Consider the following 23210-nt stretch of genomic DNA (forward strand, 5'->3'; position numbering starts at 1 on the left):
TTCCACACAACTACAAGGAACCTGACCACATTGTAATAATTACTAATTTTTTCCTTCCACCTCAGCGTTTTTAATTATAGTAGACCCAAAACACACATTCAGTAGTTTCCCAAGATTACTGTCAGGTCTCATAACAGCTGTACTGGTAAAATCTAATGCTATGCAAATTGTTTGTTGTTCCCCAAATACATTTTAAAGTACGTTATAAAAAATAATCTCTAGCCCAGAAGCCCAGCTCTGCAGCCACTTTCACCACTCTCCACAGAGAGCTAATGAATTCCACAAAACCACACAAGAGACATACATTGCAACAGTTTGAGGTTTTTTATTTCCTATTGTTTCTCTGAAAGCATGTCTAAATGTTGTGGCCTTTATAAAATGAGTAGCATGGAGTAAGAGGGCAGAGGGAGGTTTACAAGATTTACTCTTATATCAGTCCCGATTTATTGCATGGTAATTTGTTTGACTCCTGTATTTTAAACATTTAGGGCATCTATTGGTGCCTATACAGTAAAAATGACATTCTATAAATGCTGAAAAAGGTTAACTTGGGAATCACTCTGATTCTGAAACAGATACACTTAGCTGTAACTATCTCAAGCCAAGCCAGCTAAGTCAGAATGTGTCCTCATGAGACAAAACAGGAGTCATGCAGCTGTTCTGCAGAACCAAAGGACCTAATACCTGATTAAATATGTCACACACTATTTTGAAACAGCTTGCAGAGCTCAACTACTAACGAAAATCTGCATGGGAGGTTCTTCTCCAACTTGAAAGTTACTTTTCTCCTAATTCTGCACATAAGGTAGGTGTGAGTTCCATTAAAAATACTGTACCATTTCAACCCTCAAAAAAAGGGTAAGTGTAAAGAGGAATAGAATACAGAAGAGGAAATAGTTTTTGCAGCTACTTGTTCTTGCCTTTCATTTCCACATGAAATTATTTCTGGATTAACTATAGGGAACAAGGAAAAAAACCAAAAGCAACTAACACGTCAGAGTGAAGATTCATTCAATAATTTCACAGAAGTCAGTAAAATCCAGTACAGAAAAAAACAACAGAAACAAAACAACAACAAAAAAAAGACGACAAAAACAACAACAAAACAACAACAACAACAAAAGTGACAATCATAGAATCATTTTGGTTGGAAGAGACCCTCGAGATCTTCGAGTCCAACCATAACCTAGTGCTGGCACTAAACCATGTCCCTAAGAACCTCTTCTATATGTCTTGTAAACACCTTCAGGGATGGTGACTCAACCACTTCCCTGGGCAAACCTCCTTTCAGGTAGCTGTAGACAGCGATAAGGTCTCCCCTCAGCCTCCTTTACTCCAGTCTAAACAGCCCCAGTTCCCTCAGCTGCTCCACATCAGACTTGTGCTCCAGACCCCTCACCAGCTTCGTTGCCCTTCTCTGAACTCTCTCCAGCACCTCAATGTCTTTCCTGTAGTGAGGGGCCCAACACTGAACACAGGATTCGAGGTGGGGCCTCACCAGTGCTGGGTACAGCGAGACAATCACTGCCCTGGTCCTGCTGGCCACACTATTCCTGATAGAAGCCAGGATGCTGTTGGCCTTTTTGGCCACCTGGGCACACTGCTGGCTCATGTTCACCTGGTTGTCAATCAGCACACCCTCCCTGTCTGCCAGGCAGCTTTCCAGCCACTCTTCCCTGAGCCTGTAGCGCTGCCTGGGGTTGTTACAACCCGAGTGCAGGACCAGGCACTTGGCCTTGTTGAACCTCATACAACTGGCCTCAGCCCAATGATCCAGCCGGTCCATATACCTCTCTAGAGCCTAAATCAAGTGCTTTCATTCAAATACATAAAGTATTCAAACAAAAGAGAGATTAATTTCATTACAGAAGACCTCTTCTTGGCCACCAGAAAGCACTGAGAGAACAATTACAGGTAGTGATATATTTCAAAACTACCTACTTCAAAAACTTGCTTTAGAAGAGCCTAGCAGGGCAAAAACACTCCAATTAACATAGATTCATGCTATTTTTGTGCACAATTTGTCTGAATTCTTTTGTTGGAACAAGAGATACACTTTCTTTTTCATTGGTTTTCCTTCTGTATTTGCTGTATTTATTTGACAATTCACATTCTTCATCACACACAATCACATTGATAATTTTCTTCTTAGTAAAAGGTTAAGATTTTAAATGCATTTTTACAAAATTTGCTTGCATTTAGTATGTTGAGAAATAACTTCATTCAGCCTGGTCCTCAACACTGCTGCTAGAACTATAGAACATACCGAGCAGCTACCAAGGAACAAGTCCCTGTCTGACTTAATCCAAAGGAAATTACATTGCTTTAAAGCAGAACCAGCCAAATGTGTCAGTGCCCAAATTATTACTATAGAAATACCTATTTGTCGCTTTTCACTTAAAGCCACCTGAATGACCCCACCTGCAATGCTTCATTATATGTGTATTACTATATTTGGGTGTCAACATATGTCCAATTTATAATAATAAATATATAATGAAATGTGCTATTATAGCTGTCCAATGAGAGATAAAATTATTTTTACATTAAAATAGTGTAACTGTTATGTAGTAGTCAGTCAAAGCCATTAGGATACTACCGTGTACTGTATTGTTTCCAGTTAAACAAAGAAACATCAACAGCAGGACTAACCTGCTGATCAAAGTGCCAAAAATGGAGGGTAGATACTTATTCAAGTGCTGTCCTCTAACCAAGTTTATCTAATATGACTTCTGGCAGCAAGCAATGTTGTAATCAACATCAAATATCTATTGATATATCTTCTTTAAAGTAAAAAGACAGCTTTTACTTCCACTGGAAGCTGCAGAATTACTAGAGAATTACAGTAAACACAGTATGAAAACTAATGTGGTACAAAACCAAAGTGTCTACACATGAAAAGAGTTATCTACTAACAAGAAATAGGATACGGAAAAGCTCTAAAGCTGTCAAGACAAACCTAAGCTACACAAGTGTAACTATGGAAAAACAGCAGTGCCTACAGAGAGAAGATCATAGGACAAGTAAGGAAAGCTCACACATTACATTCTGCTCCACCCAAATACAACAGGAAAGGACAGATAATCTATCATGGACTGGCAAGCTGCTTTTTGGTTTGGTTTTTATTTTTGTTTTGTTTTAAATTGAGTTACTTTTACAAGAAGAAAAAGAAAGTGGTTGGCATATTTTCCTTATTAAAAAAAGCATAACTACAAAAAAGAATTATAATTACCTTCTTATAATTAAAAATCCAAACCAGTAATTCTCCTCCAAAAATTCTCTGAGGTAATTAAATGCTACTTAAATCTAGAAGACATATAAGCAAACATACTGTACCTGAAGGATAGTTTTGTTGACTATTTGGAGGTATATTTTCTTTAGACATGGAGATTAACATTTTGCTAGTCTCAGAAAGCTTCTCTGATTCCTTTTTCTGAAAATAAAACAAACTATTTTGCTCCATCACAAAGTAAAAGAAATATCACTTAAAAGAACAACATTATTAACATAATTATTATATTAGCACTGGACAATAGAGAGATTGAAGGTGATGATGGATTAACACGTTAAGCAGGTTACACATTTCACTAATACTACCAAAAACAGTAGCTCTCCTCTACAACACAAGAATTATTAGTTCAATATATTCAAAATATTCCATGTCATAAACAAGAATATCCATCGTCAACATATTTCATGTTATAAAGCAAGTCACAATCCACAATTGTTTCATAGTTTATACATATCATCTCTAGTTTTTTTATGGGAGCTGATTTGAGGTACTGCATCCTGCTTCAAACTATGGAAGAATTACGGGGTATTACAGGGCAAGTTTAAACACATGTGTTCCTTGTAATTACCCTTTACACCATACAGCTTAGGACTTTTTCAAACTATAGGCTGGAAAAATTCTCGTTCTCTTCAGATTTGCTCTGAGCAGAGGAGGCAAAACTAAATAAAGCTCGACTCCTCACAACTCCCTAAGAATTAACTTTCTCGAGTTAATTAATAAAACTTTCCAGAGATAATAATTGTAACTAGGTAAAAATACTTATATATTACCCACAGAAGGGGAAATATGAATTCCCATAACTTTCTGATGAAATTAAAAAGAGAGTGAAAACTCAATATTATAATTGCTTGTTAAAAGCTCAAGCTGTTTGGGACTTTGTAAGTCAAACAACAGACAAATAAAACCTCCTTTTTTTACTGAGGATTTCATTTAGTCACCACATTACTTAGCTACTTTGAATTATTTAGATAGAGCTTCTTGTCAGGTACTGGCACTATTAAACAACTTAATGATGATCTGCAAATTATAAAATCTTTATAGCTTCTGAATTAGGTAATAAAATTTCTAATAGGAAAACTGTGATAAGAACAGATTTTGTTTCATTGATTGGATTACTTAACTAGTCTTCCATATTTCATAGTTTCCATAACAGCAGTTTTGAGGATATATACACCTTCTATCCCCATCCTAACACTCTGGAGTGGGAAGAGAACAGATCCCTTCTAAACAGCTTCCCTAGCGAGTGGGTAAGGAACAATAATAACTATTTACAATAGTTTCCCACTTCTAAAACACAAATGTTACTGTGTATGTCTGGTGGCAAAAAGGTTTTTAAAAATCTACATAAATATAGCTACAAAGTATTTAAGTTAGAAATTACTTTGATAGATAAATCTTTAATATATATTTTAACAAAAAATATTATTTTAAGAGCACAGTAAAAACAAGTTTAAATCAAGACCCTAGCAACATAAATGTTCAAATTCAGGAAACCTATTTAATACTCCTACCTTTATTTCCATGTAAGGTGGATCATTTTCAAGTTCTGCCTTATCCTGTGCCAACTTGGCCTTCTGATCTTCAATAAATTTGTCTAAATCATCCGCCATAATTTCTAAAGTTAAAGAAAAGACACAGAACATTTCCTCATCAGACCCTCAAAAACTTAAAGCTCAATTGCAGTTGCTTAAGACAGTAGTTTAGTAATATTCAAGTTTCTCCCTCAGAACTACAAGCCTTAAGATGTTTGCTGGGTCAATGAAACACCTGACTCAGGAAACCCACCCATGGAGAACACTAGTTGATGTTTCACCACAGAGAAAATGCAAAGATTCCATATTATAAAACTGAAGATATTTCTCTAATCTTTTTTTCTGACTTGGTTAAAGTGTTTTAGGGCTGGGGTATTTTAGCTGGAACTATACCAATGGCCCTTCACTACACACTAACACAAGCTATTGTTAGTGAATTATAATATAAAAATTGGACAGCATAAAAAAATAAATGGAATAAAGTAATAATAAAGTACAAAAGTGTAAAATATACATCTAGTCTGAAAAGACCAAATCATACAATCAATTCTGTGCTTAACTTACTACCACAAGAAATCTTAAAAAAAATCAAATGTATTCAAAGAAAAAAATACCACAACAACAGAACATCAACCCCATAAAACACAAAAAAGCATGCATAGTGCTTCTGAAGCATATTTCAGTGTATCATTATCTCCTGTACCAATAAAACAGCAATTCTGCAATAATTGTCGATATCAGGCAGCCCTGAGTTACAATCAGACACGCCACTCATCTGTAAGAAAACAGCAGATTACGTCTCTTCCATTAGCTGCGCATCTTGCATATTTAACTGAAAGCCCCTCAGAGCAGAAATTTTATCATCTTATTTATGCTATTTACTGTATATTGCTTCTCCTAGATAAACTCAGAGTAAAAATTAAAGTGAATCAAATTCATTCCAGTGGAACTGCACAGAAGTTAAGGCACACATTCAGACTTTGAATATTCTTTGTTCAGATAGTCTTACCAAAAATAAAAATACTGCAAAACTGCATAGTAAGTAACCATGGAAAGAAGAAAGAGGAAAATAAAAAGAACAGCTGCATACAAGCCTACTCATCCTAATCTCCGCTCAGCACTTTTACCAACTTCACTGGAGAAGTTTTGCAAAACCAAGCCTACGGATAAAAAAAGCCTCCATATGTTATGTTCCATGCTTAAAGAAAGCATGAAACAGAGAAGAAAATTATGACCCTCAAACCCCTCAAACGCTACCTACACAACTTAATCAATGGGATTGCTCGTGCAGGTTCCTAGACAATCCCATCACATCCAGTATCTAAACTCAGGCTGTACAGCAGTTTTGTGGAGGCTAATTCACTGTCTTTCAAAAGCCCACAGATTGTATGAAGCAAACAACAGGCCAATGATAAAAATATATTACAAAACACTTTCAGGAAGAGGATCAAGAATTTAAAAAAAAAGTCATCAAAGACCAGCAGAATAAGACACTACAGGGGTAAACAAAAATTAATGTGTCCAGAGAGATTGTGATAAATGCTTACAAGAAGTAAGATGAAGAAAAAAAAGTCAAAATTCCACCAGATGAATTTAGGTAATTGCACGCTAACTTAATTTAAGGAATACATCTACTTGATGTATTCCTTAGAATGTATTCCTTTAAACTTTTTCTCTTATATTAATGCCATAGTTGGATTCCTAATATAAAATTATAATATTGTTAAAAAGGAGGCAGAACTAGGACAACCTATTTACAACTCCTAGTGGTAATGTAGGACAATCAACTCCAAAAATAAATTCCCCCCATCTGATTTGCCCTAAATCTTTAATCTCATTAGTTTTGCACACTGATAAAGGATAAAAGAAATCTAAAAGAGGCTAAGTTTCCAGGCACTGATAAATTTCATTTAGCCTATTAGGTTACATAAGAATAATGAAAAAAATGTTCTGAACGGATGAAACAACTTGTCATGCTAAAGAATTTAAAAGTTGGCTGCAGAGCCACCAAGAGCAAAATGACCACACGCAGAAGGAAGCACTGTGAGAAGTCTTCCCAAAAGCTTCTAACATCTGCATTTCTTACCTCTATTTACAATAACATTTATAAACTCTAAAACTGTTTCCAAATCACTGTATTGAAATGGTACCAAACCCATTCTGGGAAAGGACACAAGTGAAGGAATAGTCGCAGTATTTTTTCTATCTAGCACATGGAACACAATGAATATTCTAGCATTTTGCACTCCTATCATATTTCTCAAAAAAGCAACATAATAATTTAAAAAACAAAGATAAAACAGTTACAGTTGAACTACACAGGCAATTCAATTGGTGTGAAGAAAGCTCATAACTCCAGGCCTTGGAGAACACTAAAACGACTAATGCTAGAGTACTGTTGATTCAGCATACCTTTAGTACAGATAAATAGCCAGGAAATGTGGCAAAATGCCCCTCAGAAAAAAGCTAAACATTTTATGTCTTACACCCTTCTGCTTGAGTTGATCTGCTTAAAATATGCAAGGGTACAAACTTTATAAGATAAGCATAAAAGGTATATTACACTGAAAAAGAATGAAAAAAAAAGTTACATATCTTAGGCAAAGGACTGACAATTTGAATGCAAGGCATACACAAATATCTTACTGAATATTAATCAATTTTATCAGCTACTGTATCAAGTAAAGAGATCGTGACTAATTGCAATAAAAATAAAGAAACAATACATTTATATCTAAAAAGAGTGCTACTGCAATCCCCAGTTAGGCAGTGAACTCTCTCAGAGGTGACAGCGCTAAACTCACAGCAAACCATTAACTTCAGACTGGCTTCACATGAGTGCATAAACATACCCAGGTAAAGCCTGCCACTATAAAACCACTTCAATTCAAAATAAAATAATCTATTTTCAGTTTAGCAATGTGTCTGAATGCATTTTGTGCATTCCTAGACCCTTGCAATTATTACATTTACTAAGTGGCAGATTCAAAACTAAGCTTGGAGACATGGCTCCATGGACACATGCAGAGAGCTAAAGGGCAAGTCAGGATGTGCTGTAAACATTTGAAAACCCAAGGATAAACCACATGCCCCCAAAATTACAAGGTGCAACAACATGTTTTTCACATTTGTTTGTTTTAACACAATATTATGTAAATACTATTTAAAAAAAAAAAAAGTTTCATAGCATAGGTCTATCAACTCTCCCTTTAGCTCTTGTATCTTTAAATCTTGGAAGTATTTGCATTCCCAAAACACTATATTATTCAAAGTGAAATTGCATTAAACATACTGCTACCATATTCCAAACTAGTGCCTGAAAGTGTCCCATAAAATACATTTAACAGGTTCTCACTTTCGAGAAGACTTTAGTGTTTCATAATCTTGTTTTCTTTTGAATTGTGAGTTTGCACAAAAGCAACTCTGAGTAATTAGAGTCAGCCAGGCAGACTACAACTTAACCAAATTCACCAGGCAATGGAAAGGATATAGATATTCAACACAATAAGTAAAGTTTGAACATTATCTTTTTATTAGATCTATACTAAAATTGATTTAATAATGCATGTCTCTGTATTCAAGATATTCAAAACACCTATTTGCATGTGTTGTACTGTGTGTACTATATTTCCATATTGTGTATCACCCAAAGGAACACTTACTGCATTCCTTTTTATTCCTTCCCTCCTATTTGTTCAAGAAAACAGAGCACAAAATTTAAAGTCAGCACATGTTAAGTAGACAGATTCCACCTATTCTGTGCCACAGTAACACTAAAATGGCACCAGAGAAACTGGCAAAATGGCAATTCACATTCATATAAACTGCAGCAGGAGTGGCAAGGATGGAAGTGCTTTAAAAAAAGCCACTATATGAGTATTAGGAAACATTTCTTAACGGAAAGGGTTGTCAGGCACTGGAACAGGCTGCCCAGGGAGGTGGTTGAGTCACCATCCCTGGAGGTGTTGAAAAAATGTGTAGATGCGGCTCTTGGGGACATGGTTTAGTGCTCGAGTTTGGTTATGGTTGGACTCAATGATCTTAAAAGTCTCATCCAACCAAAACGATTCTGTTTCATAATTGTACTTACAGATTATATGGTCCCATAATTGCATCACTAAGAAATACTTTTCAATGTTCCACTCAAACTTCCTAAGGTCTTGTAATAGCTGCTTTGAATGGCATTAGGAATAAGCTCATGCTGCCAGAGACATATGTCCTGTACCTTTCACCTTCCTTTCTTTTCAATTCTTTCCTGAAAAAGCACAAAAAAGTCCAGGATCTGGATGTTCACAATTGATAAACTCTGACTAAAACTACCAGACTGCGAGGACAATTAACCCTCAGAACAACCAACAAGTTTGGGGAATCACTTCCCCTTGCCATATGTATTTACTCTTCCAGAGCACAGACTCTGACCAAACCTGCGTTAATGTCGGAAAACTTTCAGGGCCAGGAGATCAAGTCCGTTTCTCCAAGCGTGACAGCCCGGGGAAGAGCCTCTCCCTGAGCTCCGGCCGGGCCTCCCACCCTCCCTCGTGGGCAGCATTTCTCCGTCGGCCGCAGAAGCACCGACTCCCTCGGGCCAGGTGTGAGGAGCCGGCGGCCGCAGGCCGGCCGGGGAGGCGGCCGTCGGGACTCGGCCCCTTTAAGGAACACGGCGCCGTTGTCAGGCAACGGCCGCACAACAAACGGCTCCCACCGGAAGGCCTGGCAGAGCCCTGCTGTCCCCCACCCTCCCGGGGATACCCAGTGACCCACCACCATGGCCCGAGTCCCGGCCGTAGCCCCCCAACCCGCTGCCCGTGTCGTCCCCCGCCCCCGTCCCGCACGCCGCAGGGGAGAACGGGAGCGCGCCCCGGGCTGAGAAGCGGACGGGCGTTCGGGGCCCGCGCGGCGGACCGGGCTGCGCGGGGCGGGGTCCCGGGCTCCGTCCCGACCGCACCGCTCACCGGCGCCGGCGGCCGCTGCTCGCTCCGCGTCCCGCGCGCGTTACCGCCTCCCCGGAAACTGGCGGGCGGCGCCGAGCAGCGCCCCCTGCTGCTCCGGAGGGCGGCGGGACGCGATACGGCCAGCAGCCGCCCGTGACTCGCCGCCTCTCCGGGTGGGGGCAGCGCCGGGCTCGCACCAGCGGCAAGGGAGCGGCAGCGGTCTCCCCTCAGCCGGGTCCTTCGCGGGCCGCTGGCTGTGAAACACTGCTTGGCCGGCCGACCGGCGCGGAGGAAGAAGGCACCGCGGCCCGCGAACGCCTCTGCCGGGCCGCCGCATGCTGTGACGGGAGCAGCCCCACTGGAACCTACAGGCACCAGCAGCTGCTGCACGAACCCGGCCGGGACACAGAGCCCAGCACTCCCGCTGGGGGGCGCAGCGCCGCCCGCGCCTGCGCGGACTGTACCACCTTCCCCCGCGCCCCCCGCCGCTGTTGGTTCCGCCGGCGACTCGGTGAGACGGGCCAGGGCCCGGCCCGGTGCGGCGGGGGGCGATGGCGGCGGCGGGGAGCGGCCCCTCCGGGAGCGGGATGGCGCAGAAGACGTGGGAGTTGGCCAACAACATGCAGGAGGCGCAGAGCATCGACGAGATCTACAAGTATGATCGCAAGCAGCAGCAGGAGATCCTGGCGGCCAAGCCCTGGACCAAAGAGTGAGTGAGAACCGGGTCGGGCGGGCGGCGAGGGCCGGGTGGCGGGGCCGGCCCTGACGGCCTGCGCGGCCTCTCTCTTGCAGCCATCATTACTTCAAGTACTGCAAGATCTCTGCGCTGGCGCTGTTGAAGATGGTGATGCACGCCAGGTCCGGGGGCAACCTGGAGGTGATGGGGCTGATGCTGGGCAAGGTGGACGGGGAAACCATGATCATCATGGACAGCTTTGCCCTGCCCGTGGAGGGCACCGAGACTCGCGTCAACGCTCAGGCGGCCGCCTACGAGTACATGGCCGCCTACATTGAAAACGCGAAGCAGGTAAGGAGAGGTGGCAGGGGGTGTTTCTCTCCCCGCGTGGAGAGGCTGCGGATCTGGTAATCGCACAGGAACATGCTGTGGGGCTGGCAGGCTTTCCTGCTGCCCCTCCTCCCACTGTGGGAAACTGGCTGTCCAGTTTCTTTTCAAACGTGGCTAAGAGGACTTGTGTCAGCAGCAAGGAACACAGGCTCCTTTAAACATTGTCACATATATATTTCGATGTTTTACAGGAGGTCGTCAAGTACTGGGTTCTCCTTTGTAAACATTTTCATTGCTCAGAAAGTGTTTTTGTGGCTGCAGCTGATGGCTTATGGATGGAACAAGGGCTGAGCATGTTTCTAAAATTACTGATAGAATACACATTTCCAAAATCAGTATGCAAAACTAGATATAAAATATGTATGCATCAAAGATACTATTTGTAGATAACAAATATGACATTTATTCTTGCTTTTTGAAGTCTTACTGCATAGTCATGCTGCTGTTTTTCATAAAAATAACCATAAAACATTTGCAAAGAAAGTGCCCATGAAGGAATAAGTTTTAGTGCCACTTAATTATTCATATTTGTAATCTGGAAATTCAGATGAACTGACTTAAATGTCTGTTCCCCCTCTTTGTCACTTTTAATTCAGAGATCCGTGTCATATTAAGCCCAGCTATGCAATAGAATTCTCATATGCAGAAGAATAACACAAATATGAATCTGCTCTGTGGCTGATGTAGAAACTAGGCCTGGTTTACTCTGATTTTTCTTTAATCCTTTAAGTATTTTACACCCACCCAAATTAGAGACCACTTACTTATTCACCCGAGATCAAGAAGAACTGTATTTGGGTTGTTTTTGAGAGGGGTACTTGTATTCACAGCCTTATATACAGATGGAGACATTTAAATAGATGTGAATTAGGCTGGATCATAACATCAGAAAAGAATAAACATAATCTAGAAGTAGGTATATTCTGAGACTTTTTAATAATACATGTCTGTTTACAATAAAATTTAGAAAGAATTTATTTAATCTAGTTCCTTTTATCTGGATAGGAGCACTCATAGGAAATGCTTTTTCTGGTTGTTTATATTGTACAATATGGTCTATAGTTGGTTTCACAATTTTGAAATTCAACTTGTTTGCAAGTGTAATAGCTCAGCTTTACTGGTGCTCTGGCAGAATTTGCATACTGGCAGTTGCACATTTGATTTTGGCAAGCAGTTGTTTCTGGATTAACTTTTTGTAATATTAGATTGCAAGTTGATATATTCCCCTGCTTAAGTGCTTTACAGATGCTAACATTACACTTTTTTGCTTCTTCATGGGCAGGATCTGGCATTAATACAGTCAAAAAGTGTTATTTGACTTTGAAATATAACACTTGTTCTTTAGTGTTTGGTTGGTGTCTCTGTCTCTATTATGGGAGTTATAAAGAAAATATAAATATTATTCACCAATTCAAAAATAAAGCAAGTGTTCCATTCAGTAGGCAGTTTGTGTGTTCTGTGTCATCTTGTAATTTTTCTGATTTAACTTTAGTGGCATATTCAGTATTCGAAGCAGGTGATGAATCCAAACACACAACTCTCAGTTAAGAGCTGGCATATAGAGTTCTACCAAAATTACTGAACTCAGTATGGAGCAGCCTGTAAGCGATTCCTGAGAGAGGATAACAAAATTAGGTGCAATGGGTGTCTGTCTCCTGCATTTTTTGCTAAGTTTGTTGGTTTTTCTTCCAGTATTTATGGAGATAGCCCAGGGATATTATTAGGAAACTCTTATTTTGAGTTTTTCTGATCGTAAAAATTTAAAAAATAATCTTATCTTTTGGCTTTCACAGCATGCACTGATAATAAATTCTGTCACTTCTGGTGTTCAAAAACTTGCCTGTCTGAAGTTATTTTTTAGACTTGCTTATAATCTCTTGATACGTCTCTGAGATGTGTTACTGTACTAAATAATGAACATTCATTTTCTACTGACATACCATACATTAAGTGAGATTATATATGCTTATGTCATATCCACACTAAGATGCTGAAGAGTCCCAGCTTAGGTACCATCTCACCACATGGAATCTCCTCTGCATTTCACCTGTCATTGAAGAAGGAGCTTCTGGCTCCTTGAAGTTCTTAGTTCTGTGGTAGTAGCTGCAACAGAGAATGCTAGTACTACAGATTGCATTATTTCTAGAAAACAGTTTAGCAAAATGTTTAGTATTTCATTTAGTATTGACAAGTTAGCATTGCAGGCTGTGTGTATATTTTTATACTCTTGCCATGTTGTAGTAATGCTGGAAGGCCCAATAGGGGGCAGCTGATACTTTGAGAACAGAGATTAACACTTGGTTTGTTTTCTTCTGCTGCTGGTAGGTTGGTCGTCTAGAAAATGCAATTGGGTGGTATCACAGTCACCCTGGCTATGGCTGCTGGCTCTCTGGGATCGACGTCAGTACCCAGATGCTTAATCAGCAATTTCAAGAACCTTTTGTAGCAGTGGTTGTAAGTACTCCTGGTCGTTGATAAAACTGCATAGCAAATTATGTTGGGAGGACAGGGGAAATTTTTTCATTTCTGTCTGTTAACATTCTACTAGTGTGTATTTTGCATGATGGAAATGTTAGATCTGAATTTTAAATTGGTATTGCTCCTTTTGCTTTGCTGGCCACATAGTGGTTGAACCAGTAGTATTGCTTACTGAGGCCATTTTCACTACATTGTTCAAGGTGTGAATAGCTCTGTACAAATCCATTCGTTACTCTTAAAGTTCTACTTGGTACTTTTGCAAAAAATTGTTTTAAGCAATCCATATTCAACCTTCTGCAATAGAACAAAAATCTGTTGATTTTGTTCTCCTCATTGCTGCTTCTGTCGAAACAGAGCAAAGCATGTTCACAGACTTCAGTTACTTTGCATCTAAATGACTTTTAAATTAAATCAATGGCACAGTACAAGGTAAAATACACTAGAAAATCTGTCTTTGAAGAAAATATCTGAGGAAATTCTCTGGGCCAATGTATGGGAATTGCGGAAGATTGGCGAGGAGGAGAAAGCTAAACACGCTCAAGTGACCCGCAGCTGGGGTATAAAGAAAACACATACATCACACTAATTGTTTTACTGACCTTGTGTGCTTGACAAGTAGAACCCCTGTGTTAGATAACACAGGCCTGGGAGAAACTCTGGACACCTTATCACTGTGTCTGAGATTCCTGCTTTGTTGTGAGAAAGAGCGGGAGGCTGCGCCTGCCTGAAGCCGTGAAATACAGGCGAGCGCAGCAGGCCCAGCGATCTTCCAGCAGGGCTAAACTTACCAGCGCCTGCGTCCCCGCTTACGCCGCCTCTGCCTGGGAGCTCAGGTGTAGCTACGGAGATCCCCCAGTAGAGAGGTAACCAAAATAAACTTGCTCTTTGCAATTACATTGGTGGCCTCTGGCTTTTCTCGCAACGTGCCTGTGCTTGTGCACACAGCCCTTCAGGGTCTACTTGGCTTCAGATCACATCTGAAATCAAAAGTAAACCTTATTTTAGATACTACTTCTATAACCATTGCTACTGAAGGAAATAAAGAAAAAAAAGACTGTAATTACCCAAAAAGAAGGAATATACCGGTGATGGTAGAACTGCATCAAGAAAGGAGAAATCACCCTTAAGAAGTATTTCCACCATGTGAGTTCTATCTTATGACACAATTTCAAAGAACACTTTCCTTGGGGCTACTTTTTTTTTCCAATTACTTTTAAAATTGAACAGAGCATTAGTAAATATGTTAGCAAGGAGATTCCTTCATCAGTTTCCTGTATTTTCCATCAAAATACATCAGATCACATAATACTGTTTTTTACTTCTAGTGGCTATAAGATTAAAATACTGATTTTTAAATTTTTTTTTAATTAAGGTTTATTATGGCTCTGAAGTGCAATTTCTTTAAAGTATTTGGCAAATGAGGAAAATCAGTTTGAAAAAATGGTCCATAGAAGGCTATTATTATTCCCATATTTTTAGAGACGCCAACCGAAAAAGTACTGTTTGTGACTAATACAATTTGCACTAATAATTATTCTGAAATCAAATTATTGTAAGGCTAATTAATGCCTGTAATAATTTATTAAATGCATATAACAAACATTAGCTGTATTTTCTACAGATTGATCCAACAAGAACAATATCTGCAGGAAAAGTAAATCTTGGAGCATTTAGGACATATCCTAAGGTAAATAGTTAAAATTATCTAGTGTGTGATCACTAGATTGTCTTTACATTAATAGATTGGTTCTAAAGATTACTGCAGTTTGATCATCTGACAGTTCGATCTGTTGTGCTGTATTGTATGTCACTGTTCATTCTAAAAGAAGGACATGCTGATATGCTGGTTATTGTGTGTCTTTCGATATTGATTATGTTTACAAAGGTTGACTGCTAGTTTGTTTTTCATAGATTATTAGCAGTGTTAAATCAAACAGACTGTCTAGATAGTGGAGCTGTCCTAAAATTAAATAGCTCGATGTAGCTGGTTTTTAATGGATATAGTTGTTGATAGCATTTATCAAAATAGATTTATGTTAATTCTTCTCTATAATTTTTCAGAATTAAAATGTTAATAGTATGTTTTATATGTTGTAATCTGCTTTTCATTCTTTATTTGATCTAAGAAATTATGTAATTGTGTCTTAGCATCTTGTTTGAAAAATCTCAACTATGACCACTAGTTTGCTTCCAGCGTGCTTTTTGACAGACCTGCAAATGTGATGACTGCTAAGGAACCCACATGTAAATCTCAGATCCAAGAAAATTCAAAATTTCAGGTTACCATGGGAAATTTCATTTTCCCTAGGAATCTTTTTCAAGTGCTTTTCAAAGAGTTTAAGCCTTTTAGAAAGTCCCAAAATTACTGTGTCATCTTTGCCTTTTGAATTTTTAGGGCTATAAACCTCCAGATGAAGGTCCCTCTGAATACCAGACTATCCCACTTAATAAAATAGAAGACTTTGGTGTACATTGTAAACAGTAAGTAACATAAAAACTACTAACTTCGGCACAAATTCTCAGTTTTTGTATTTAGGTTAGTGATTCAGTGCAGAAAAGTGCATTTCTCGGGGTGTTTCAAATCTTGAAGTTCTTTGTTGATTCAGTGCTGTTGGTTTTGTGAAAAGGTGTTACTGTCATTTATCTGGATATATTTTCTGTTATGAAGATGAAGATGGTTAAAAGCTTTTGCACTTGATTCCTCAGCGCCTTTAAGTAGTGGTACTTTCTTAGGGCAGGGGGGAAAAGGGTGAGATGCAGATTTAGCAGCAGGGCTAATTGAATTAGAGGTGATACATGCAAAACTGCAGTCATCTATAAGTAACAATTACAGTATTGAAGATCCCAACCATGGAATGGGGCATCGTTGCATTGCACATGAAGTTGTTAAGAGAATAATTAAAAAAAACTTGCAATCTCATTAAATAGAACACAGCAATATGTGTGGGTTTTAGGTATGCCTGTATTAAAGCTATATATTAAATACTTACTGAAAATCTTTTTAGAGTTGGAACTGGAGGTAACTATTGTTCAGTGCTTCCAATTTTTGAAGGTATTTACCACTGATAAGGATTTTTTGAGATGCATGTACTTCGGGTGTCATAGCCGTATGACATATTTAGATGGAAGCTTATTTTGTTTGCATGTTTTTTTTAAAGGTATTATGCTTTAGAAGTCTCATACTTTAAATCATCTTTGGACCGTAAATTGCTTGAACTTCTGTGGAACAAGTACTGGGTCAACACTCTCAGTTCTTCTAGTTTGCTTACCGTAAGTACCATAATATGCTATCATGTGCATATATTAATTCATTAGTACTGAAAGCCAGACCCTCTATTGTAAAATCCTTATTGGGACACTGATAGACACAGATCCCACATTAAGAATCTATTTGTCAGATTAAACAGCAGAGGAAGGTTTTCATAATCAGTACTGAAATGTTCCTTATATCTGCTCTTTAAAAGTAGAAGGTAAGGAAAACTTAACTTTACAGAGTTCTTTATATATATCTTTACAGCACTTTAATGTGTAGTGTGCCTTAAAATCACAGTATTGATTAAGTAAATGCTTAAAAAACCTAATGGAAGGTAGACCTTCAGTGTAACAGCTTGGCATCAAAGCCTGTTTTGTGCAAAAGCCAATTTTATACCTTTTCTCTTAGTCAAAATCAACTGAGTTTTACTCTTTCATAACTTAGGGCATGGGTGTAAAGTAACAATGGGTGCCCATTTTAGCCTTTAGGTATTTGTCAGATGGTCAGCTTCTCTCAACCACTTGTGTGCCACTCATGTTCTGTATCACTTCAATTGCAGATATAGGTTAAAATGTGCAGTACTACAGTCTTAAAAGCTTTCTCAGATTGTTTATTTTGTGTATAAAGGCTTGAGTTTATAGCTTAGCATTCCATATGTTTATTGCCGCCTTTCTCTTAAGAATGCTGACTACACCACTGGCCAAGTCTTTGATTTGTCTGAAAAATTAGAACAGTCAGAAGCTCAGCTTGGAAGGGGCAGTTTCATGCTGGGTTTAGAGACTCATGATAAGAAATCAGAAGACAAACTTGCAAAAGCAACAAGAGACAGGTAAGATAAGACATACTTGTGTTCTTCCCTCTAAAAGGTGTTACTTTGTTTTAAACTTTTGTCATACCTTTAATTGTAACCTAACAATTAAATTGTAACCTACCAAGATGACAGATAAGAACGATTAGATTATAGATAGGAATGAGAGACTCCACTAGTTATTTTTTAGAGTTTAAGAAAATCTTGCCTCTATTAAACCTACAGTGGCTTTTCAGTCATTGTTTCTGGGATAAATTCAACTCTAGTACATAATTTTTTAAACAAAAAATCCCTGTTAAATTCCATGGCAAATAAAAAAAAGATGTTTCACAGTAAGCAGTGGGGGGGATACCTGCAAATATAATAGGGTCTTTTTAAATAGAATCAGCTTCACGGTTGTGCTAGTGTCTTCTGTGCATTTGTTTCCTTGTTAAGAAAAGTTAACAGCTAGAGAAACATGATCGAGTTAGGGGGGGTTGACTTTATAGAAGTTAATACCCATTTAGACTATTGTAGTTGCAGAATACATTTGCCGTAGACTTAAGCTTGTTCCTAACTCAACAAGAACGAGCTTGAGTAATATCTCCCAAGTCCTGTAGTGAAGCAGTTACAATAGCAATGCTTTAAAGACATGAGAAGGGTGGAGTTGCTGACAAGTTTGATTTTGATTACTGTTTGGTGTCGTGTAATACTGACTGCGTTTTATGTTCACATTACTCTCGCTTACAGTTATTCTAAGAAATAATTCAGTCTTTTGTCATCCTACTATATTATTTCTTGCAGTGTTCCTAGAGATGTCTGTTTTTATTTAGTCATCATTAGTAGTTAGTTTATAAATTGTTAGACCAGAGGGGATTGTTTTTGTCATCAGTTCTGCTTTCCTGTGTAACAGACGCTACTGCAGTTCCCAAAATGGATTGTAACACTGCTACAGATGCATGTTCTTCTTCAACTAATCATCTTTCCTAAGGATAGAGAAAGGAAAGTAGAAGATTTGTGCAGATACTGGGACAATTGATTCAGTGAGACCTAAATTACTTTCAAGAAATAAGGATGCAAAGTTTGCCAAGGGATTATTTGGTGTACCTTTTTTAGGAAAAACAATGCTGTAAGACATTAGCATAAAGGTGCTTACACTTGGCTATATGATATCTTTTGTTACTCTAAGAGCCATCTTATAAGAGTACATATGCAATAGCCAAGCTCTGCTCCAAGCCAGCTTCCTTTGCCTCGGATTCCTTTCTCTGTGTGGTAGTCATTTGTCCCTATTCTCCATGCCTTTAGGGCTGATTGAGATCCTGCATTTGTATGTTCTCTTTGAGACATTTCTTATTTGGTAGTTTGATGCTACACCCCCATAAGCCAGGCACACTGGATGAAACTTGGATCAGTAGGAATCCTCTCAGCTGTTTGGGGCTTTTACATATGTTACGTATTTTGGCTAATAACTGTCTAGCTCTAGAAACTCTTTCTTTAATATTCTCTGTAAAGTTTCTCAGAGGAGCTGTGGTTACTGTGTACCACTGGCCTGGGGTTGGGCAAAGGAGATGAGGTAGAGAACAGTGAGAGTCTTCAGGTATTGGTAACAACTGGTAGCTCCATTCCCTCTGGATTGTTTTTTTTGTTTTTTTTTTTTTTTGGTTCAGATGGCCACAGAGCTCACTTTTTATTGTTAATGTAAGATGTCCTGAATTGCCAGACAAATAAGTTTTCTGGAATTGGACTTTATAGTGCTCCTCAGCTTTTAAGTAACAAAAAGCTATTGGCAACAATGGCTAAATTGCTGTGTGTGACTTTTCCTTTCTGGACAGTTTTTAAGATTCATGGGGTTATGGGCACCCTGAACTTCCAAAACAGCTGAATATCTTCAAATAAAATGACAGTTCAGTTCACTGTTGGGCCAACATTGAATTTATGCTTGTTTTTCAGCTGCAAGACCACCATAGAAGCTATACATGGATTGATGTCTCAGGTTATTAAGGATAAACTTTTTAATCAAATTAATATAGCTTGAAGTGCATCACAGCTGATATGCATCTCCAAAACAGAAAAAGTCATGGTTTCTTTCACTTGGACTTGCTCTATTTGGGAAATGAAGCTGGAGTGGAAAATTATTCATTTAATTTGTAGTACTTTAATATTTCCCACCTGTCTGACCAGTTTTAAAGAACAAAATGTCCTGAAATGTAGTGCAACTTTTTGTCCTTTATCATAAAACACAACCAGTTTGGAGAATTGTTCCAAAAAACAAATGTGACTTCCTTAATTTTGGTCTTAGGTATTTATCTCTATTATCCAACTGCAATAAAACAAATTTGAAAGCGAGTGTTTTGGGGCTTTATTTTTTTGGCAAACATTCATCTCCTCATACTCTTTTTCTTATTGTTCTGTAGAAAAATTCTATCCACTCAGATTAGATAGGTAACCTGTGCAGCATAAGAAGTTTTACTCAGATTTTCACTGCTGTGTTTAATTTTAAGAATTGAAATCCCCTTTGCTTGTCTTTTAACAAGTTATTAAATCTAATGGAGCCTTTCCTGATTTAGTTTTACTGGTCTAGCCAGAAATGGTTTCTTCTCACAGTGGTGAAATATTCATGCATGATACAACAGTATTGTTCTGGTAGCTTCATACTTATGATGGATGTTTCATATTTCTGAGTAGCCAAGTAACAACCAGTTCCACAGTGAAAATAATAATATGGTTATATGCCATTATTTTCCTCCTGTTCACCTTCTGTTGCTTGTCATAGTCACTTCTTGCATGCAGAGGAACAAAATGAAAAATTATTATCTCTGAAAATACACAGTAGGCTAATTTAGGGCCAGAGATACTAAACTGCATTAATCATAATTTCTGGCTTACAACATGGTGCTGCTGCAGGGCAGTTCTAAGCTTGTTTTGGAGGCTTTCATGCTGCATTTCAATAATGCAAGATGTTTGGATTTCTCTGAAGTTTTTATCCTTAATCCTGAGTTTCCTGGGGTTTTTGGAATGTTTACTTTTGGGATAATTTATAACGTGCTTTATACAGTATGCCTTTACACTTTATACCTTGAAGTAACTGATATTCCTTTTCAACTTTAATTCTGCCTTGATGTGGGTTTTGTTTTTGTTTTGGTCTGGAAATTTTAATAGCCATTACTCATTTGGGGCTTTTCATCCAAATGGATTTCAATGTATTGGAAGCCAAGATGCAAGTTATACAATGGAAACTTATCATTCGGCTGGGAGATGCAGATACTCTGAAGCCGAAATTCATCAAGAGTTTTAAAGCAGCAGCATCCAACAGTATAGGAAAAATACATTTGATTTGAACTAGTAAAGTTGTGATAATTATCAGATGTGCAGTTTGATAGAGAACAGTTTTAGGCAGATGTAGGACTTGGGCATGCACAATTCATTTATCTTGCATATACCTGTCGTGTATCTGTCTGATATATAGATATATATAAATGAAAATAAGCACTTCAGAAACTTGTGAAGTTGTATTCCTGGGTTATTTTGAAAGTAACTAATGGAAATAGAAACACCTCAAGTTTATATGGATATGGTATATGTATCTGAGGTAGAAATACCTCCAGATCTCAGATTTTATATGTAGCCGAGACACTTAAAGTACTGAAATTTTGCTTTGAAGTCCAATGTAAACACTTAGATTACCTAGTCAGTAGATATATTCTTAACTAATCTGTGAAATGTAAAATCTTTACTCTGGCTGCATTTGCTTTAGCAATGTCTATGGATAGTATTTAACAGAACTATAAAAAGCTAAACTAGGTGATCAGGCTCTTTGGGCCATCTTTTTTTTTCTAAATAATTGTGCATCCAGCAGCCCCCTGTTGTACCACTAAGCACTCAAATGTTCAAAAACTCAGCACTTACTCAGAGGGAAATGGAAGTTACTAGATGTTAAGACTTTCCCTAAGTCTGTTACATTAGATGTTTACCAGAGACTAAGGCTTTCTGCAGGATTACCCCTAATTGGGAGTTTCAAGCAATAATTTCAATACACTGAAGAAAAACAAATTTTAGAAAATGTTTTGGTCCCCAAAACTGCCACTGTTAGCCACCAGTATCTGGATTTTGTTACCAATTCTGTAATCTTTACTCTTATAAGCAATCTTTGTATGAACAACCTCACTGAAGTCAAGAAATATTTTTGCTTTAGAAAAAGCTAATAAAAAGACTAACCTTAACCTTTTGCTTTTGAGCAGAGTCTGAGGTTCTTCAGTCATCCCTTACCTGACACTCACACCAGGGGAGAAGAAATATTCCTTGAGCTTTTCATAAATTATCTTTGATTCTCGTACTGGAATTACAGGCAGCTGTGAGCTGGCTGCCACAGCTCTGTTCACCACCTATCTTTGATATTCCCTGGAAAATTCCCCTTACCTCACAATGTCTCTGTTCACACCCTGTTTTACAAGGGACTCTTGTTTTCCTTGCCTTTGGAGGCAGTTTGTGCACAGGAGCTCAGACTAAATAGAATAAGCTCTTTTTAATTTGCTATTTAGTAAATGAAGCACAATTTTCTTGCATTTCTATCACTTGTGCCTTTATAAAGCCTTGACTGCATCTGGGTTTGGATATTTTGTTTTGACCATTAACTTGTCTAGTGTTTCATGAAACTTGAGCACAGCAGGCTGTTCCTGCAGATAAAGTAGCTTTACAAGGTGTAAGGTTGCCTTGAGCTTGGGTAGTGGATCATTCCTGCAAAGCGTAGAGCATGGCCCCCACATATACAGTGTTTCTGTATTACTTCTCGATTCATTATGAACTGTGAAGTCAGTTGATTATTTAATGTTGATTATTAAAAATGTCAGAATCCAAGTTGCAAAGCTAATTGCTGATGTTACTATTTTGTTCATAAGGTTAAAAATATACTAAATATAATTAAATATACTAAATATAATTAAACACTATTTTACTTATTTTTTCCACTTTTGCTAAATTTTGGAGGGTTTTTTAATCTTAGGTCTGTGTTTTAAAATAAGCTTAGTATGTTACTTTCTCTTTGATAAACATGCTATTTATTTTATCTATTTGCTGCACCCCAAAAAGTCCAAATCAGAAATGGACTCTCATTATGCTACTAACATATAATAAACATCATATGTTTATTCCCAGTATTTAAAGTATTTCAAAGTATTTATTGAAATCCCAATATAAAAGGTTTTATATATCATAAACTAGGTTAAGATAAAACAATAAAAACAAACACTTTGAAAAGTATAAAACCAGACAAAATTTAAATACTACAGAGTTGAGCTAGCATCATTTTAAGGGTGCAAATCCCTGAGATGTGAACATTTTTAGAATATGGGGTGATAATACATAAGATTAATTGCATGCATGTAACTTTTTTTTCTTGTGTCAAGTCTTGAAGAACTGGCATCAGAGAGTCTCCAGTTAGTTGAAAGATTATTCTGGTAAAAACAATTACGCTAAGCCTTTAAGGAATTAATGAAGTATCTTGTTCCTCAGGGTGTATTTTTTATGAGCTGTAGTTTTACTTTTCAAAACCTAAGAATAATATCCGCAAGGAAATATGTAATTTAGGAAAGTTAATGTTGACCCTCAGATGAAACTTCTAACATATGAAATATTTGCTGTGACATTTGGTTTGTTTTTAATTATTAAAAACTGCTTCATACAGGGCTTTCTGAAAACTACAGTATTCTGGGAAGTAGCATGGTCCAGTGGATAGGTCACAGGACTGCATCTCGGGAGACCTGAGTTCTCTCTTTTCACAAACCAGGAGTGCAGAAACTTAAGCAAGGCATTTTTGCCAGAGCTAGTGTCTGTTTTCCTCTATGAAATAATAAGATTGATCTTTAGCCTTTTAAA

The 23210-nt window shown here is 38.1% G+C and overlaps 2 protein-coding genes across 8 annotated transcripts in view; one reads left to right on the forward strand and one right to left on the reverse strand.

The window, feature by feature from the left end:
* CSPP1 (centrosome and spindle pole associated protein 1) overlaps positions 1–9887 on the reverse strand; it is a 66783-nt gene extending 56896 nt beyond the window's left edge. For 5 of the 7 annotated variants that reach the window (XM_065830428.2, XM_071804044.1, XM_071804045.1 and 2 more), the window contains exons 1-3: positions 9777–9887; positions 4804–4907; positions 3337–3433 (exon numbers count right to left, since the gene is read on the reverse strand). In XM_065830428.2, coding sequence (XP_065686500.1) covers positions 3337–3433; positions 4804–4902 — 196 coding nt within the window. In that variant the 5' untranslated portion in view covers positions 4903–4907; positions 9777–9887. Of the gene's footprint in view, positions 1–3336; positions 3434–4803; positions 4908–8914; positions 9080–9248; positions 9501–9776 lie in introns of those variants that run through there. The other 2 variants (XM_071804041.1, XM_071804042.1) reach the window with 2 other exon arrangements.
* A 277-nt stretch (positions 9888–10164) lies between these two features.
* On the forward strand, positions 10165–19685 carry COPS5 (COP9 signalosome subunit 5). Its single transcript, XM_065830427.2, has 8 exons — positions 10165–10464; positions 10548–10782; positions 13147–13275; positions 14921–14986; positions 15695–15780; positions 16458–16569; positions 17233–17381; positions 19290–19685. Exons 1-8 carry the CDS (start codon positions 10307–10309, stop codon positions 19372–19374), a joined length of 1020 nt encoding a protein of 339 aa, XP_065686499.1. The 5' UTR covers positions 10165–10306; the 3' UTR covers positions 19375–19685.
* Positions 19686–23210: the final 3525 nt, after the last annotated feature.

Source organism: Patagioenas fasciata, chromosome 2, assembly GCF_037038585.1.
Source record: "Patagioenas fasciata isolate bPatFas1 chromosome 2, bPatFas1.hap1, whole genome shotgun sequence".
Classification (NCBI taxonomy): Eukaryota; Metazoa; Chordata; class Aves; order Columbiformes; family Columbidae; genus Patagioenas; species Patagioenas fasciata.

Bases quoted from the DNA above. Each gene is read 5' to 3' on its own strand.
- COPS5 (XM_065830427.2), top strand. From the start codon at position 10,307: ATGGCGGCGGCGGGGAGCGGCCCCTCCGGGAGCGGGATGGCGCAGAAG. The intron at 13,276-14,920 runs GTAAGTACTCCT...TATTTTCTACAG, and splicing joins AACCTTTTGTAGCAGTGGTT to ATTGATCCAACAAGAACAAT. The intron at 15,781-16,457 runs GTAAGTAACATA...TTTTTTTTAAAG, and splicing joins TTTGGTGTACATTGTAAACA to GTATTATGCTTTAGAAGTCT.